The 16,131-nt window shown below is 42.3% G+C and overlaps 1 protein-coding gene across 1 annotated transcript in view; it reads left to right on the top strand.

Annotated features, from left to right (window-relative positions):
- The window catches only part of ctnna1 (catenin (cadherin-associated protein), alpha 1), a 199,192-nt gene that overhangs the window by 15,297 nt on the left and 167,764 nt on the right, over positions 1 to 16,131 (top strand). Inside the window, exon 2 of the mRNA XM_072512062.1 lies at positions 14,401 to 14,515. Coding sequence (XP_072368163.1) covers positions 14,411 to 14,515 — 105 coding nt within the window. The 5' untranslated portion in view covers positions 14,401 to 14,410. The remainder of the gene's footprint in view (positions 1 to 14,400; positions 14,516 to 16,131) is intronic.

The raw sequence follows: 16,131 nt of genomic DNA, 5'->3' as shown, positions 1-16,131 counted from the left end.
TCCACTCTCAGTACAACTTTGCGCCAAGATTTCTCAAAAGTTCAGGTAAAAGTGGCCAAAACCAGTGCCTTCAAGCAGGAGCCACCCTGTGTGCGACCGCTCACTCCATGGCTGCCACCGGAAGAGTTTGTCTCTATATTTAAGGAAGGATGTAAACACATTGGAAGCAGTTCAGAGAGGATTTAACCGATTAATAGCTGGCATGGGTGGGGTGTCTTATTAGGAAAGGTTGATCAGGCTAGGCTTGTAGGTGCTGGAGTTTAGAAAATTGAGAGGCGACTTGAGGGAGTGGATTTGGAAAGTATGTTTTCCCCTTGCGGGAGAGTCTAGAACTTGGGGCCATTGTTTAAAAGTAAGAGGTTGCCCTTTCAAGGCAGAGATGAGAATTTTTATTTCTCAAGACTGCTGAGAGACTTTGGTATTCTCTTCTTAAAAAATGGTTGACATGATGTGGCGATGCCGGCGTTGGACTGTGGTGGGCACAGTAAGAAGTCTTACAACACCCGGTTAAAGAACAACAGATTTGTTTCGAATCACTAGCTTTCGGAGCCCAGCTTCTTCCTTACAATTCACCTGAGGAAGGAGCTGTGCTCCGAAAGCTAGTGATTCAAAAGATGGTTGAGGCAGTCTTTGAATATCTTTAAGCCAGAAGTAGATAGATTCTTGATAAGCAAGTCGGTGGTAGGCAGGAATGTGAGGTAGTATTCTCCCAAGACCTTGCCCAAATGGTTGCTCTTAGTGTCGGAATGATGTTGGAGCATTTCAGCTGAACTCCAATTCTGATACTGTCTGACATCAAAACAGCACAGCTTTACAGTATTGTTTCCTGGGTAGTTGTTGGGAACATAAACACGAGCTGATTTTTCTGTATCTTGATGTGCTGTGGGTTTGAAATCCTGTACCCTTGTTTCCACTCTTGAGGTAATGACTCTGCAGAGACCAGAACTATAACCTTTTTTTTGTATGTTGCGGTGCTGGATGCAACTTCATTTACTTGCCCAGATTATTGAATTAAATACACTTTTATTGTACAACTATTTATTTCAATCGTTTTTGGGTTGGATTGAATTGCTGAATGGACCAGCTTATTTTCATATCTCGTTTATAGAAATTTGTTTTGGCAATCTTGTAAGACAAATATCAGCAATAGTTTTTTTTTAGCTGAAATGTTGTTTTCAAAGAAATGTTATACCATTGTAGCATTGCTTTCTTTCCCCTTTCTCCCACCTGTTTTAATTTTTCTGCCAACTTTAACCATGGACAGAAAGTTTGCCTTGCTGGTTTTCTAAATGTGAGTAGTTAGTACACAAATTAGTTAACTTTTTATTCTGGTTGAGGATAGCCTGTCTTTGAAAAGTCTGGTCAAGATTGAAACCAGTCATATGAGAATGGAGGGTTAAATCATGGATTTTATTACTTGTATTCTGGTATAGCATCTGCAATTCAGGGGAGATCCTGTGAATGAATTTTGAAATTATTTCTTCACCATCTCTCCTGATATCCACTTTGAGTTTATCTTGTCCATGAGGCCCAGTTTCTGTTCCCCTAACCCTATTTCCCAAAACTGCTGATCTCCCACCCTCCCATGTTAGCCAGTATTATAAATGGCTCTCTGCAGGTGTTGTCCTCTCTCCTAAAACTGTTGCCATCACCCTCACAGAAAAAACTATTTGACCCCACTGTCCTGGAAATTGACTGTCTAATTTACAACCTCCCTTTCTCTTCCAAAGCCCCAGAATGTGTTGTCGCTTCCCATATACATTCCATCTTTCACAGAACTCTCCCTCCAACTGGGTTTCCAACCATGCCACGCTACTAAAATATTTCTTATCAGAATCACAAATGGCATTCTATCTAACGGTGAGAAAGGTAAACTTTCTCATTTCGTCCTTCTTGAGCTGTATGCAACCTTTTGGCATAATTCACACCATCCTTCTTCAGTGCCTCTCCAGTGTCATCCATCCGGTTGAATGGGACTACACTGTCTTGGTTCCGTGCATCTAATCATAATCACAGAATCACTTGTAATGGCTCCTCTTCCTGCTAGTGCACTGTTTGCTCTTGTGTCTCCCAAGGATTTATTATTAGCCCCCTCCAGTTTTGCACCTACATGCTGTCCCTCTGTTGCATCATACAAAAGCATGGCATTAGTTTTCACATGTACTGATGCCACCCAGCTCTACCTCTTCAACACCTCGCGTGACAACTCGACTGTTGGTAAATTATCGGACTGGGTGAGAAGAAATTTCCTCCTATGAAATATTGGGAAAATTGAAGTCCTTGTTTTTCATTCCCAATCAGCTCCATTCTCTAGCAGCCAACTCCATCCCTCACCCTGAAAACTGTCTGAGCTCAAACCAGCGTTGCTAACTTTGGCTTATACTTAGCATTGGCACTGGCCCACCAGGTCAGGGGAACAAATGGCCTTTCGTTCGATTCTGAGTCTGCAGGATTCAAAGCTGGTATGGACTGGTAGCTAGGAGCGCCTGTCTCGTAGCGTGCGTTGACTGGAGACTTACTTGATTGATGCGGCAGCTAGGCAGGTCACTGTCAAGGGTTGTTTCGAGCTGCTGAGTGACCCTGCCAAGAAGGATGAATTGACCTTTGGGACTATACTTTATAGTCCCCACGGGCTTCGTGCCGTTCTGGGCGGACCCCGTATCTGGTTCCAAGTGATTTGACTAGGTTCTGATCACTTGAATAGATTTCTCCAATACTGGAGCCGTTCCCTGATCGCTGGGCGGTTCCTGAGTGTCCGTTGGCCTTCCTTTGTCTTGGCTCCTGCTGGCGCCGAGGAGTCTGTCTTGGCCTTGTTTATCTTAACTGTTTTCAATTGTTCCTGGGGGTCGCTCATTAATATGCAGATGGCTGCTAGTTTCAGTGCTGTCTGGGTTTCTGCAAGTTCTAATACCCAGGAAACTTTGCACATGCTAGTTTTTCCTGGCTTGATTGAATTTCCCTGCATTTTTTGCGGATCTCCATTTTAAGTCGGGAAGTGGCCAACCCAGGTGACTACACCAGTCTGCTCATAACCTTGGTGTCACGTTTGGTCCCACAATGAGCTTCCAACCTTGCATTCATTCCATCATTAATGCAACCTATTTCCAACTCCATAAAGCGTCCTCAATTCACCCTAGTCTCATCCCATCTGCTGTTGAAATCTTCAGTCATGCCTTCATTACCCCATTTCTTCAGTCATGCCTTCATGACTCAATTTTTTCAACGTGTTCCTGGCTGGGCTCCCACATTCTTCCCTCTAAACCGGAGGTCATTCAAAACTGCCTTTGTCTTAACTTGTGACAAGTCCTGTTCCTTTTTCACCTTTGTGCTCGCTGACATATATTGGTTCCCGGTCAAACAACGTTTTGAATTCTTACTTTTAAACCCCTCAAATGCCTTGCCTCTCCCTATCTCTATAATTTCCTCCAGCTCCACAATCCTGAGATTTATTTGCTCTTCTAATCCCCAAATTTAACTGCACCACCATTGGCGGCAGTGTGTTCAGTAGCCTGTACCAGATATCTTCCCTACTCCGCCTCTACATTGCATTTCTTTTAAGACGGTCTTTAAAATCTACCTCTTTGATCAAGCTTTTGGTCATCTGACATACTCATTCTCTGGCTTGGTGTTCTACTTGTTTTTTGTCATGCTTCTGTGAGGTACCTTGGGTTGTTTCATTACATTAAAGGCACTGTGTAACTAAAATTGTTTCCTTTTATATTGCAAAGTTTGCAAGGTCTGTAAGTCTTTCAACCTCTATTTAATAGAGTAAATAACGGGGTGGATTTGAACTAGCATTGCTGTGCAGCAAGCTGCATTCACTGTCTGCCATTTTTCCATCAAAATGTTTTCATAAATGTAAATCAAATTTAAAAATCAATAAACAAACATACTGTGGTGACTATCTACTATTTTCCCCTATTCAGCCAAAATTATATCATCTACCGAGCTTCAGTGCTTATTTTATGTATTGTGAACTCCAAATATATGTGCACAGTTGTTAAAAGACCTGTTTTAGTGCCTCATAAATGCAGATGCACAGAAACAGCACAAGTCGGGTGGATTTGGGAGCATGAGCCCAGTAAAGGGAGTGTGAAAGTTTTAAGAGTATTAAATGATACGTGTGCATCGATGACGTGTCCTTGGACTGTACTGAATAATTAAGGTTTCTGGGTTTGATGTCTGACTCTGAAGTGTACCTGTAGGATGTTAGTGTAATATTTACTGTTTAGTTAGTAATTTATAATGGAACAATATTTTCTACAACTTCTGATGCATTTACTATAATATTTTACATGTACCTAGTATCACGAGAAAGAATATGTTTGATTTATCAAACATATACTCTGCTTTTTTTTTTCTTTCCCATTACTCCCTACCCTTCCCTTTCCAAATCAGCTATGTATAGTACCTTTGAATTCTCTTGCTAGTATATGTACTGTTAAGGGCATGCATTTGGTAAATTCAGAGTTGTTCAAATCCCAGAAGGGAAACTTGAAACTATTACCCTCAAACTGTGCCTGCAATTTGTATGTGGAGAGGTGTGAAATCCAGAAAATGATGTCCTCGACTGTTAGTAATGATTTTATTTAAATAAATGTTTATTATAAAATAGAAGGAAACAACAATCAAGTAAACTAGAAATACCACAAGACAATAGCTTTACAGAGTGTCACTAACAGTTTCAAACCACCTTGTCTTCGGAGCCAACTCTTCCCAATTTGTTTCACAACACCTAATAGATTTTGAGATCGATTTATATTAAAAAAAAAAAAAAAAAAAAATCCATTAGCTTTTTACCACACAGTGCTTTTGTGTCTTTGGGGTTGCTTCTGAGGTAAACCAGCAACTTTTCAAATCAGACTTCCGCCACCCATTTTGCTTGCTGGGAGATAAAGAGCTAGTCCTGCTTTGGCTGAGATCTTAAAAAAACAGCTTCCCTGCAGAGGTTTTAGTATCTCCTCAAATACATTTCCCCTTTTGATCTCTCCCTTATGTGACCTGATTACCTTAGAACTGTGCTCTCCCAGTCTTTATTACCTCCATCACTCTGCTTTTGCATTCTGAAAGTTAAAATAAAGTAATCTCACTTTGCATATCTTTCTTTGAATCCTTAAAATCTACATATTCTGCACCACTTATTGCTATATTGCCTTGGGGAAACATCTGCTTGTTGCATTGCTCAGCTCAAAACATATTATTCTATCCCTTAATTATCTTACTCACATTCCCACAGTTTAAAATTATATAACCAGAACATTACCAGCAGAAAATAATCCAATTTCTTGGATTTGCCTGATATATTTTTAGGACAGGCTGTAGCACTAGTCTGAAAATTTCAGCCATTTAAAAAAGTTTAATGCTCATATAATCGTTCAATACTATAGAACTTGAAATTGCTGAAAGAAAGGACATGTTAAAGCTTTTTGTCTTGCACTCATCGCGGTAGCACAGTGGGTAGCACTGTTGCTTCACAGCTCCAGGATCCCAAGTTTGATCCCTGGCTTGGGTCATTGTCTGTTTGGAGTGCATGCTCCCTATGTCTGCGTGGGTTTCCTCTGGTTTCCTGCCACAAGTCCCGAAAGACGTGCTGTTAGGTGAATTGGACATTCTGAATTCTCCCACTGTGTACTCGAACAGGTGTCTGAATGTGGCGACTAGGGGCTTTTCCCAGGAACTTCATTGCAGTGTTAATGTAAGGGAAAGACAGGAAAGTGCTGATTTGGTTGGCAAGTAAATTCTGGTAGAGGCATTGCCATGGAGAATGCATCAGGTGACTGACCAATTTACTGTTCAGCATCGTTTGAAATTTAATATCAGTTTGATCCTGATTAGTCAAGGCATTGATTGCACTGGGGAATGAATCGGCGAATGGCTGTCACTTATTTTCTTTAGCTGACACAGGTGGTGCATGTGTTCTTTCAGTCTGCAAAGAACAGGGCCCTGTGTATTAATATATGTGGCTTCCACTACACACACGTGCCACACTGAGTCTAACTGACTTTCTTAAATTGGTTGACAATCCTGTGTGCTAACAATTGCACTATTTAGCAAATGTTGACCAATTGCAGAATCACATTTAATGTGGACACTGTTTTGCGTTTTGCAAGCATGGGCTTGTTGGGGCATGGTTGGTACCGTGCCTTTTGTGAGCAGTGGCTGGGACATGTTGTTTGATGCAATCAGCTCGTCTTTAGGACATGCGGCCTACATATCGAGCATCACACTGGCACAGAGATTCATATACCACATTACTCATTTGTGTAATAGGCAGAGTGTCTTTTTGACTTGATTGTAGCACCCTAGTGGTGAATACCACTCGTGTTGCTATTTCATGATAGCAGTGTGAAACATTAGCTTCACCTGTTGCTGAAATGTTTTGAGATATCTTGCCCTTCCAAGGCAGTCTAGGGTATAATGTGCACTTTTCAGGGCCGAAAGGGAGTTTCTGTGATATACAAAGAACAACAAAGAACAAAGAAATGTACAGCACAGGAACAGGCCCTTCGGCCCTCCAAGCCCGTGCCGACCATACTGCCCGACTAAACTACAATCTTCTACACTTCCTGGGTCCGTATCCTTCTATTCCCATCCTATTCATATATTTGTCAAGATGCCCCTTAAATGTCCCTATCGTCCCTGCCTCCACTACCTCCTCCGGTAGTGAGTTCCAGGCACCCACTACCCTCTGCGTAAAAAACTTGCCTCGTACATCTACTCTAAACCTTGCCCCTCTCACCTTAAACCTATGCCCCCTAGTAATTGACCCCTCTACCCTGGGGAAAAGCCTCTGACTATCCACTCTGTCTATGCCCCTCATAATTTTGTATACCTCTATCAGGTCGCCCCTCAACCTCCTTCATTCCAGTGAGAACAAACCGAGTTTATTCAATCGCTCCTCATAGCTTATGCCCTCCATACCAGGCAACATTCTGGTAAATCTCTTCTGCACCCTCTCTAAAGCCTCCACATCCTTCTGGTAGTGTGGCGACCAGAATTGAACACTATACTCCAAGTGTGGCCTAACTAAGGTTCTATACAGCTGCAACATGACTTGCCAATTCTTATACTCAATGCCCCGGCCAATGAAGGCAAGCATGCCGTATGCCTTCTTGACTACCTTCTCCACCTGTGTAGCCCCTTTCAGTGATCTGTGGACCTGTACTCCTAGATCTCTTTGACTTTCAATACTCTTGAGGGTTCTACCATTCACTGTATATTCCCTACCTGCATTAGCCCTTCCAAAATGCATTACCTCACATTTGTCCAGGTTAAACTCCATCTGCCATCTCTCCGCCCAAGTCTCCAGACAATCTAAATCCTGCTGTATCCTCAGACAGTCCTCATCGCTATCCGCAATTCCACCAACCTTTGTGTCGTCTGCAAACTTACTAATCAGACCAGTTACATTTTCCTCCAAATCATTTATATATACTACAAAGAGCAAAGGTCCCAGCACTGATCCCTGTGGAACACCACTGGTCACAGCCCTCCAATTAGAAAAGCATCCCTCCATTGCTACCCTCTGCCTTCTATGGCCTAGCCAGTTCTGTATCCACCTTGCCAGTTCACCCCTGATCCCGTGTGACTTCACCTTTTGTACTAGTCTACCATGAGGGACAGTGCAAAATGATCTGAACGGGGTAGCCATAATCCCGCAAGGATATCTTTATGGCCTATTTCAGCCTCAAACTTGAATGGTAAACAAATGACACTGGCCCTATTTACCGTGTTGCCAATAAGACCATCCCTATAGTGTGGCAAAGGGCGGCACAGTGGTTAGTACTGCTGCCTCACAGCACCAGGGACCCCGGTTCAATTCTGGCGTTGGATGACTTGTCTGTTTGGAGTTTGCACTTTCTCCCTGTGTCTGTGTGGGTTTCCTCTGGGTGATCCGGTTTCCTCCCACAGACCAAAGATGTGCAATTTAGGTGGATTGGCCATGCTAAATTGCCCCTTAGTGTCCCAAAGATGTCCAGGGTAGGTGGGGTTACAGGGATGGGGTGGGGGAGTGGGCCTAGGTGGGGTGTTCTCTCAGAGGGGCGGTGCAGACTCGATGGGGCGAATGGCCTCCTGCACTCTGGGAGTTCTATGGTGTTTAACTGTTCTATGCTCCTTGGGTCTAACTTGATTCCTGCAATGTTCAACTCCTGTTTGAAAATTTGTAGTTGTCTTGTCACTGAAATTGATTAATTACTTTATAGCAGCGAGTTTCCAAGGATAGTAATATCTACAAATGCTCTGAAGTTTCACCTTTGCAAATGTGCACTGATGAAATTTGTATCGTTGTCATTTGCTGGTCGCATAATGAATAGGGTTGTTGGCTTGTCTGGTAGTTCAAAATATTATCTGGGAGCTGCCCTGTTATCAATATTGCATGCTGGCTTGTGCCAGTGATAACTGACATGCCCACATCCTTGTATTCCACACCAGGAGTTCTCAACCTTTTTTCTTCTTGAGCGCCCTCCCACCCCCGTTTTATAAAAATCCCATGTATTTCCTTTTAATACGTTTTGCAACTAAACATAATTTTATTCTCATTTAATTTGTTGGGGCTCGACAATTCTGAAACAATGGTGGTATCTTTCCAAGGGCTTGCTTAATGTTCATATTGACTCTTATACTGAAGTTGGTTGACTGTTGTTGAGTTTGGTGGCATTCTGCTCGAGTTGGTACTCTTGTCACTGGGAGACTGTATCAGAATTGATAGGGTGCTGTTGAGACCAATGTGCCAGTTCTCGCTTCTCCTTTATTACCGATGGAGTTCTAACATGACACTGGATACGATCTCCTTGACAATACAACAGATCATTAATTTTGAACCTCTGGGGTAAAGTGGCAGTTTTCTGTTCTTCACAGTCTGTGGACTGAAGTTATATTGTCAGGGTTGATACTGTAACCTCAGGAATTGGCAATAAATTAACTTTAAATTGCGTATGTAGTGGAGACAGAGCCACTGGTAGATTCCTTGACAGCATTGGTTCAGAACCCCTGTTCTGCGCAATCTATTTCTCCCAATTTCACCTCCCTTCCTTCCCCATCTGCCCTTTTAGAAAAACAAATCTCTCTAAATCACCTATCATTGTGCTCAGAAGCTGCCGATTGCTTGCCCTACCAAATACTTTTTCAAACGCCTATCCTCTGCCCACTCATGTTTGACATTCACTGCCAAGTGTATGCCAAGTGTAATGTGCATGTGGTTATTTTTACTAAAATTGAAACTATTTACTCTTTCTTTCTCGCACTACTCTCCAACCTTTGTCCATGGAGCTGAGCCTTTGTCACCGATTACACTGTCCCCAACCTATCCTTGATCTTTTTCCAGTTTCACTCCTCTTTGCTCATGCCCTCTCTTAGCATCGAGTGAAACCCACTATCAGCTCCCTTGTCTCCATTTCCACTGAACTGTCACCCATCCAGCTTCCTTTCCAGTCCCAATGTTAGCTGATGATCTAAATAGCTCCCTCATCACAAAATTACTGTACCTCCCCTTTCACAACTGTAGTTTTCACCTCTTCAAAACAAGTCAACTTCAACCCATGTATCTTTGCCAACTACCACCTACAAATTTCTGCCCCAAGTCATTGAATTTATTATTGTATCCTAAATCTGTGCCTGCAACTGTTTCTGTTGATTTAGCTGCACTGAAAAGGCCATTGTCAAAGTCACAAATTGCATTCTTTCGAACTGTAACCATTTAGCATTTTCTCCTCCTCCTCCTCCTCCTCCTCCTCCTCCTCCTCCTCCTCCTCCTCCCCCCCCCCCCCCCCCACCACCACCACCACCACCACCACCACCTTTCTCCTCTCCCACCACTGTCTTACTGTTGGACCAATGTCCAGTCTTGACGTGCTGCAGTTTCTTCTTGTTAAATATTGGGAGATGGCAGCTGTTGTCTTTGTTCCTGCTGCAAACTTCATGTTTCTCACTGATTCCACCCCATCTGTGGCCACTGGGCTTTTTTTGCAGCAGTTGAGTGTCTTCCCCTTTCTCAACACTTTGTTGAAACTCTTCCCCTATGCTTTTAATATCACTAGACTTGACAATTCTAATACAAAAGCAAAATGCTTCAGATGCTGGAAATACACATGTCAGACATCATCAATGGAGAGAAAAAATAGTTAATGTTTCAAGTCAACCCTTCATCAGAACAGTGTTACCTCTGTTTTGTTCTCCACAGATGCTTCCTGAGCTGAATATTTTCAGCATTTTCTGTTTATACTTGACAAAGTCAATGTTCTCCTGACTGACGTATGCTCTGTAGCAGAGGTCGAGTTAGGAGTAGTCAGTGCACATGTGGATCCTGCTGCTTTGACTTTGAATAGCAGTGCTGAGGGGCAGCATGTAGACGAGAAATAGGGGACAAAGAATTGTTCCTTGGATAACTCCAGGCGCAAAGTACAGATGTCGAAAAATAAACTTGATTTGGTTACATTTTGAGGTAAAAATGGGCAAAGTGAGGATAGTGCCACTCATCTGGACACTGGAGGAACAAGTTTGGAGGACAGTGGTGTAGTCAACCATGTTAATAGCTGCATAGATTGAGAAAGATAATGAGGAAAAGCGTATCACCATCCTTCGAGGATGGATTTGATTTGGGCTATTTCAGTGCTGTGGCAGGGTGGAAACTTGATTGGAAAAGGTCAAGAATAGAGTTGCTGAAAAGAGTGGTGTATACTGATGAGCTGAGCTTTGGGGAGGCAATCGAGATGGATACATCTTCTACACAGGTACACTGCAGACTACTTGAGATAGCAAGTATTAACAGTCCATAATGACAGCTGGTATTTGATGTCAGATTGCATTTCATTGGCTTGTGCACTCTTGTGTAGCTTGGCCCACATTCCTGGATCCAGCATTCATCCTCGCAATAGAACCGTAGACCTACTTTCAGAATTGAGGAAAATTGGGATTCAAGTGAAATTGCTGAGTATTTGCTTTCATTCTGTTAGTTTTAGAATATTTGCTTTTATTCTTAATTTCAGAATAATGGCAGATGTAGAACTGTAAACACAAAAATTGAAATACCCCAGTTCCTCAAATAATTTTGATTCTTGTTTCTGCTATGGCTTGTTTTGCTATTCTTTAGGCGATATGTTGCTAAATAGTTCAGCAGGGGCTTGGGAAACTGAATTGTAGCTCCAGCATACAGGAGGTTGATAGTAGTGAGGTCATGAGTAAGGTTTTAAAGTTGCAGGAGTGTACCGGCAGGCAGGAAAGTGGTTTAAAGTGTGTCTTCTTCAATGCCAGGAGCATCCGGAATAAGGTGGGTGAACTTGCGGCATGGGTTGGTACCTGGGACTTCGATGTTGTGGCCATTTCGGAGACATGGATAGAGCAGGGACAGGAATGGTTGTTGCAGGGGTTTAGATATTTCAGTAAGCTCAGGGAAGGTGGTAAAAGAGGGGGAGGGGTGGCATTGTTAGTCAAGGACAGTATTACGGTGGCAGAAAGGACGTTTGATGAGGACTCGTCTACTGAGGTAGTATGGGCTGAGGTTAGAAACAGGAAAGGAAAGGTCACCCTGTTAGGGGTTTTCTATAGGCCTCCGAAAAGTTCCAGAGATGTAGAGGAAAAGATTGCAAAGATGATTCTGGATAGGAGCGAAAGCAACAGGGTAGTTGTTATGGGGGACTTTAACTTTCCAAATATTGACTGGAAACGCTACAGTTCAAGTGCTTTAGATGGGTCCGTTTTTGTCCAATGTATACAGGAGGGTTTCCTGACACAGTATGTAGATAGGCCAACGAGAGGCGAGGCCGTATTGGATTTGGTACTGGGGAATGAACCAGGACAGGTGTTAGATTTGAAGGTAGGTGAGCACTTTGGTGATAGTGACCACAATTCGATTACGTTTACTTCAGTGATGGAAAGGGATATGTATATACCGCAGGGCAAGAGTTATATCTGGGGGAAAGGCAATTATGATGCGATGAGGCAAGACTTAGGATGCATCAGATGGAGAGGAAAACTGCAGGGTATGGGCACAATGGAAATGTGGAGCTTGTTCAAGGAACAGCTACTGCGTGTCCTTGATAAGTATGTACCTGTCAGGCAGGGAGGAAGTGGTCGAGCAAGGGAACCTTGGTTTACTAAGGCAGTCGAAACACTTGTCAAGAGGAAGAAGGAGGCTTATGTAAAGATGAGACATGAAGGTTCAGTAAGGGTGCTCGAGAGTTACAAGTTAGTCAGGAAGGACCTAAAGAGGGAGCTAAGAAGAGCCAGGAGGGGACATGAGAAGTCTTTGGCAGGTAGGATCAAGGATAACCCTAAAGCTTTCTATAGATATGTCAGGAATAAAGCTTTCTATAGATATGTCAGGAATAAAAGAATGACTAGGGTAAGAGTAGAGCCAGTCAAGGACAGTTGTGGGAAGTTGTGCTTGGAGTCCGAGGAGGTAGGGGAGGTGCTAAATGAATATTTTTCGTCAGTATTCACACAGGAAAAAGACAATGTTGTCGAGGAGAATACTGACATTCAGGCGACTAGACTAGAAGGGCTTGAGGTTCATAAGGAGGAGGTGTTATCTATTTTCACCCTTTCCAGAATTGTTAAGTCCCCTGGGCCGGATGGGATTTATCCTAGGATTCTCTGGGAAGCTAGGGAGGAGATTGCTGAGCCTTTGCCTTTGATCTTTAAGTCATCTTTGTCAACAGGAATAGTGCCAGAAGACTGGGGGATAGCAAATAATGTCCCCTTGTTCAAGAAGGGGAGTAGAGACAACCCCGGTAACTATAGACCAGTGAGCCTTACTTCTGTTGTGGGAAAAGTCTTGGAAAGGTTTATAAGATATAGGATGTATAATCATCTGGAAAGGAATAATTTTATTAGACATAGTCAACACGGTTTCGTGAAGGGTAGGTCGTGCCTCAAACCTTATTGAGTTCTTTGAGAAGGTGACCAAACAGGTGGATGAGGGTAAAGCAGTTGATGTGGTGTATATGGATTTCAGTAAAGCGTTTGATAAGGTTCCCCACGGTAGTCTACTGCAGAAAATACGGAAGCATGGGATTCAGGGAGATTTAGCAGTTTGGATCAGAAATTGGCTAGCTGGAAGAAGACAAAGGGTGGTGGTTGATGGGAAGTATTCAGACTGGAGTCCAGTTACTAGTCGTGTACCACAAGGATCTGTTTTGGGGCCACTGCTGTTTGTCATTTTTATAAATGACCTGGAGGAGGGCGTAGAAGGATGGGTGAGTAAATTTGCAGATGACACTAAAGTCAGTGGAGTTGTGGACAGTGCGGAAGGATGTTACAAGTTACAGAGGGACATAGATAAGCTGCAGCGCTGGGCTGAGAGATGGCAAATGGAGTTTAATGCAGAAAAGTGTGAGGTGATTCATTTTGGAAGGAATAACAGGAAGACCGAGTACTGGGCTAATGGTAAGATTCTTGGCAGTGTGGATGAGCAGAGAGATCTCGGTGTCCATGTACATAGATCCCTGAAAGTTGCCACTCCGGTTGAGAGGGTTGTTAAGAAGGCGTATGGTGTGTTAGCTTTTATTGGTAGAGGGATTGAGTTTCGGAGCCATGAGTTCATGTTGCAGCTGTATAAAACTCTGGTGTGGCTGCATTTAGAGTATTGCGTGCAATTCTGGTCGCCGCATTATAGAAAGGATGTGGAAGCATTGGTAAGGGTGCAGAGGAGATTTACCAGAATGTTGCCTGGTATGGAGGGAAGATCTTATGAGGAAAGGCTGAGTGACTTGAGGCTGTTTTTGTTAGAGAGAAGAAGGTTAAGAGGTGACTTAATTGAGGCATACAAGATGATCAGAGGATTGGATAGGGTGGACAGTGAGAGCCTATTTCCTCGGATGGTGATGTCTAGCACGAGGGGACATAGCTTTAAATTGAGGGGTGATAGATATAAGACAGATGTCAGAGGTAGGTTCTTTACTCAGAGAGTAGTAAGGGTGTGGAATGCCCTGCCTGCAACAGTAGTGGACTCGCCAACACCAAGGGTATTCAAATGGTCATTGGATAGACATATGGACGATAAGGGAATAGTGTAGATGGGCTTCAGAGTAGTTTCACAGGTTGGCGCAACATCGAGGGCCGAAGGGCCTGTACTGCGCTGTTATGTTCTATGTAATTTTGCTTCACTCCGCAAATCTGAATCTTGCTTAGAAATGGACAAAACCTTTGTAAGCTACAAAGTACACATGCTGCTTTTAATTTAAATTGCCATCAGTTATTTTGTATGGTGTTACCTATTTTCATTTTGGTCTACAACATTTTTAATTTGGGTGATTATTCTACCATTGTATTGTTTTCTGCAGGTTGCCCTTCTGGCTTAGCTGCAGAATTCATTTTTTTTTACTGCTTTATTTGGTCAACAATTATAATAGTGCTAAATGTTGGGTATCAATTTTAATTGACTGTTGTTTTAAAATTTGGCAGGCAAGTAAACATGACGACTATCAACACTCAAAATATTAGCTTCAAATGGGATCCAAAAAATCTGGAAATAAGAACTTTGGCAGTGGAGCGTTTGTTGGAACCTTTGGTCACACAGGTAAGAATATTCCATAGAAATGCTTAATTGGAATTACACATTTCACATCTTTTAGCATGGAGGAAGCTATTGGTGCCGTATAATGTTAAATGCATAAGCTGTCATGTCAAACAGTTGAGACCAGTAAATCTAAATATTTGAATTCCTAATGCTGCCTGTATGATACCATGAGGCAGAAATGAACATTTTGGGAAAGGAATGATATTTGGGATTATACTTTGTCAAATCTTCACAACTGGATAATTCCACAGCTTTTGGGGCTCTTGGAATTGAGGTACTGAACTGGTAGTATGACATGGAACACATGAGCAGGAATCAGCCATTCAACCCCTTGAACCTTGATAGACCATGGCTCATTTGTATTGTAACTCAATTTACATGCCTGTGTTCCACATTCCTTACCCTTGCCTAATAAAAAAAAAAACCAATACGTTTTGAAATTTTCAATGCACATCTGCAACACTTTGTTTTTGACAGTGCCCATTTTCCATTACGAAGTGTATCCTGACACACTCCTGACAGCTGTAAGGTTATGCTGCATTATTCGAGACGTTCCCTCCAGAGAAATAGTTACTCTCTGTCCACCACATTTAAGTCTTACAATCATCTTGAAATAATTGACATCTGGTTGTGCTGATTTGGAAAACTGATATGATTTCAATAGACAGTGAAATATTACTCCTGGAAGCCTTGCACTTCCTGATGATAACCGGAATATTGATCTTCCATTTCTATACTGGTTCTCGTTGCTGAAGCAGTGTGGAAATGTTTGCATGTTATGGTTCTTTTTTCCAAGTAGCTTTCAAAAATCCTTCTCTCAGCTTACAAGGTGTAAACTAATATTTCTACAGCTATGTTTATTTATGCAAGTTTTTACCAAATCTTAATGGATAGGTTAATAAAGTTTACATGCTGGAATGCCATTATTCTTTGATTTGGATAGTTAGTGGATTTGACACTCAATATTTCAATAAATAGCACAAAGATGTTCATGACACTTCTTCAGCATGGTGATTGGCATCTTTGTGTATTGCTGAACAGCAGAGAAAGGACTGCTAGAATACAGTTCATGGGTTTTAGTGATCCTTAATACCTACTAAAACAGTTATGATTCATGGATGAGCCTACGTAGTGCACTGGCAGATTTTGTTTCTGATCATGTAGGGCATGATAGCTTAATTCTCATCTCGTAAAATTTTCATCAAAAATTGCTAGCAGCAATTTGGAATTGTAGTTAATGGGCTCTTTTTCTCATTTCCCTAATTCAGAAGAGTCTGCTGTATTGTTTCAATCACCAGCTCAACAAAGACCAAATATCCTCTTTGGTCTATAGGGCTCAATATTACACATGGTGGACTTAATTACTCATCCTCCAGGGCAGTTGTTTTTCCCTCATTTGAGATTTTATCACCAGTTTATTTAAGTGGCAGTCCCTCCTATTGAAACTCCTCCTTTCTAGATTGGTGACTGCTTAGTTTTTCCACATTTGTTCCTACCTCAGCTTGCTGCTAAAACATTATTTATGCCTTTGTCACCTGTAGACCTGACTCTCAGTGCTCTCCTGCCATCCTCTATAAGCTTCAGTTCTTACAAACTCATTGCTTGTGTACAAGTCT

The sequence above is a fragment of the Scyliorhinus torazame genome, chromosome 7, assembly GCF_047496885.1.
Source record: "Scyliorhinus torazame isolate Kashiwa2021f chromosome 7, sScyTor2.1, whole genome shotgun sequence".
Taxonomy (NCBI): Eukaryota; Metazoa; Chordata; class Chondrichthyes; order Carcharhiniformes; family Scyliorhinidae; genus Scyliorhinus; species Scyliorhinus torazame.
The sequence above is the reverse complement of the archived record's forward strand: the minus strand, read 5'-3'. Positions and strand labels throughout refer to the sequence as shown.